Source organism: Macrobrachium nipponense, chromosome 18 (genome assembly GCF_015104395.2).
Source record: "Macrobrachium nipponense isolate FS-2020 chromosome 18, ASM1510439v2, whole genome shotgun sequence".
Lineage (NCBI taxonomy): Eukaryota > Metazoa > Arthropoda > Malacostraca > Decapoda > Palaemonidae > Macrobrachium > Macrobrachium nipponense.
This window is the reverse complement of record NC_087211.1, coordinates 70,213,894-70,214,584: the sequence shown is the minus strand read 5'-3', so window position 1 is coordinate 70,214,584 and position 691 is coordinate 70,213,894. Positions and strand designations below refer to the sequence as shown.

At 42.3% G+C, this 691-nt stretch overlaps 1 protein-coding gene across 5 annotated transcripts in view; it reads left to right on the top strand.

Moving 5' to 3' along the window:
- Positions 1–691, top strand: part of LOC135197130 (uncharacterized) — a 2,109-nt gene extending 1,418 nt beyond the window's left edge. The window contains exons 2-3 of one of the 5 annotated variants that reach the window (XM_064224100.1): positions 1–11; positions 156–691. The exon at positions 1–11 is cut by the window's left edge and continues 803 nt beyond it. In XM_064224100.1, the coding sequence (XP_064080170.1) occupies positions 1–11; positions 156–334 (190 nt within the window). In that variant the 3' untranslated portion in view covers positions 335–691. The other 4 variants (XM_064224097.1, XM_064224098.1, XM_064224096.1 and 1 more) reach the window with 4 other exon arrangements.

Below are 691 nucleotides of genomic sequence, written 5' to 3'. Positions count from 1 at the left end.
AGGACTAGGAGGTCTTGGAGGAGGACTTGGCCAAGGACTAGGAGGTCTTGGAGGAGGACTTGGCCAAGGAGGACTTGGCCAAGGAGGACTTGGCCAAGGATTAGGAGGTCTTGGAGGAGGACTTGGCCAAGGAGGACTTGGCCAAGGACTAGGAGGTCTTGGAGGAGGACTTGGCCAAGGAGGACTTGGCCAAGGACTAGGAGGTCTTGGAGGAGGACTTGGCCAAGGAGGACTTGGCCAAGGACTAGGAGGTCTTGGAGGAGGACTTGGCCAAGGAGGACTTGGCCAAGGACTAGGAGGTCTTGGAGGTGACGGTTATGGCTTTGGTCGTTAACAATGACTCAAACCTGGGCTTAAAATGTTAAAGCAAAGCTAATCAAAATGTGAAGTTCTTGGACACCCGACAGGATTTTCTCTATGGATCAAATGCTACTATTTTCTTAGTTTTTTATATAGAACGCATAACTTGTTACAGAGACTATTTTATTTTATTTTATGTATATGATAATATATATAAATATTCGAATGCATAATGTTACAATTCCTTTACAGATTTACTATGACGAGACCATTCTCACTGCTTGTGATATTTTTTATCTTCTTGACTACATCTAATTAAACTACCTCCTATAACTAATGCTAGTCTACAGGAATTGTAATATTATTTATGAAGAATAAATCAGAATTTGCA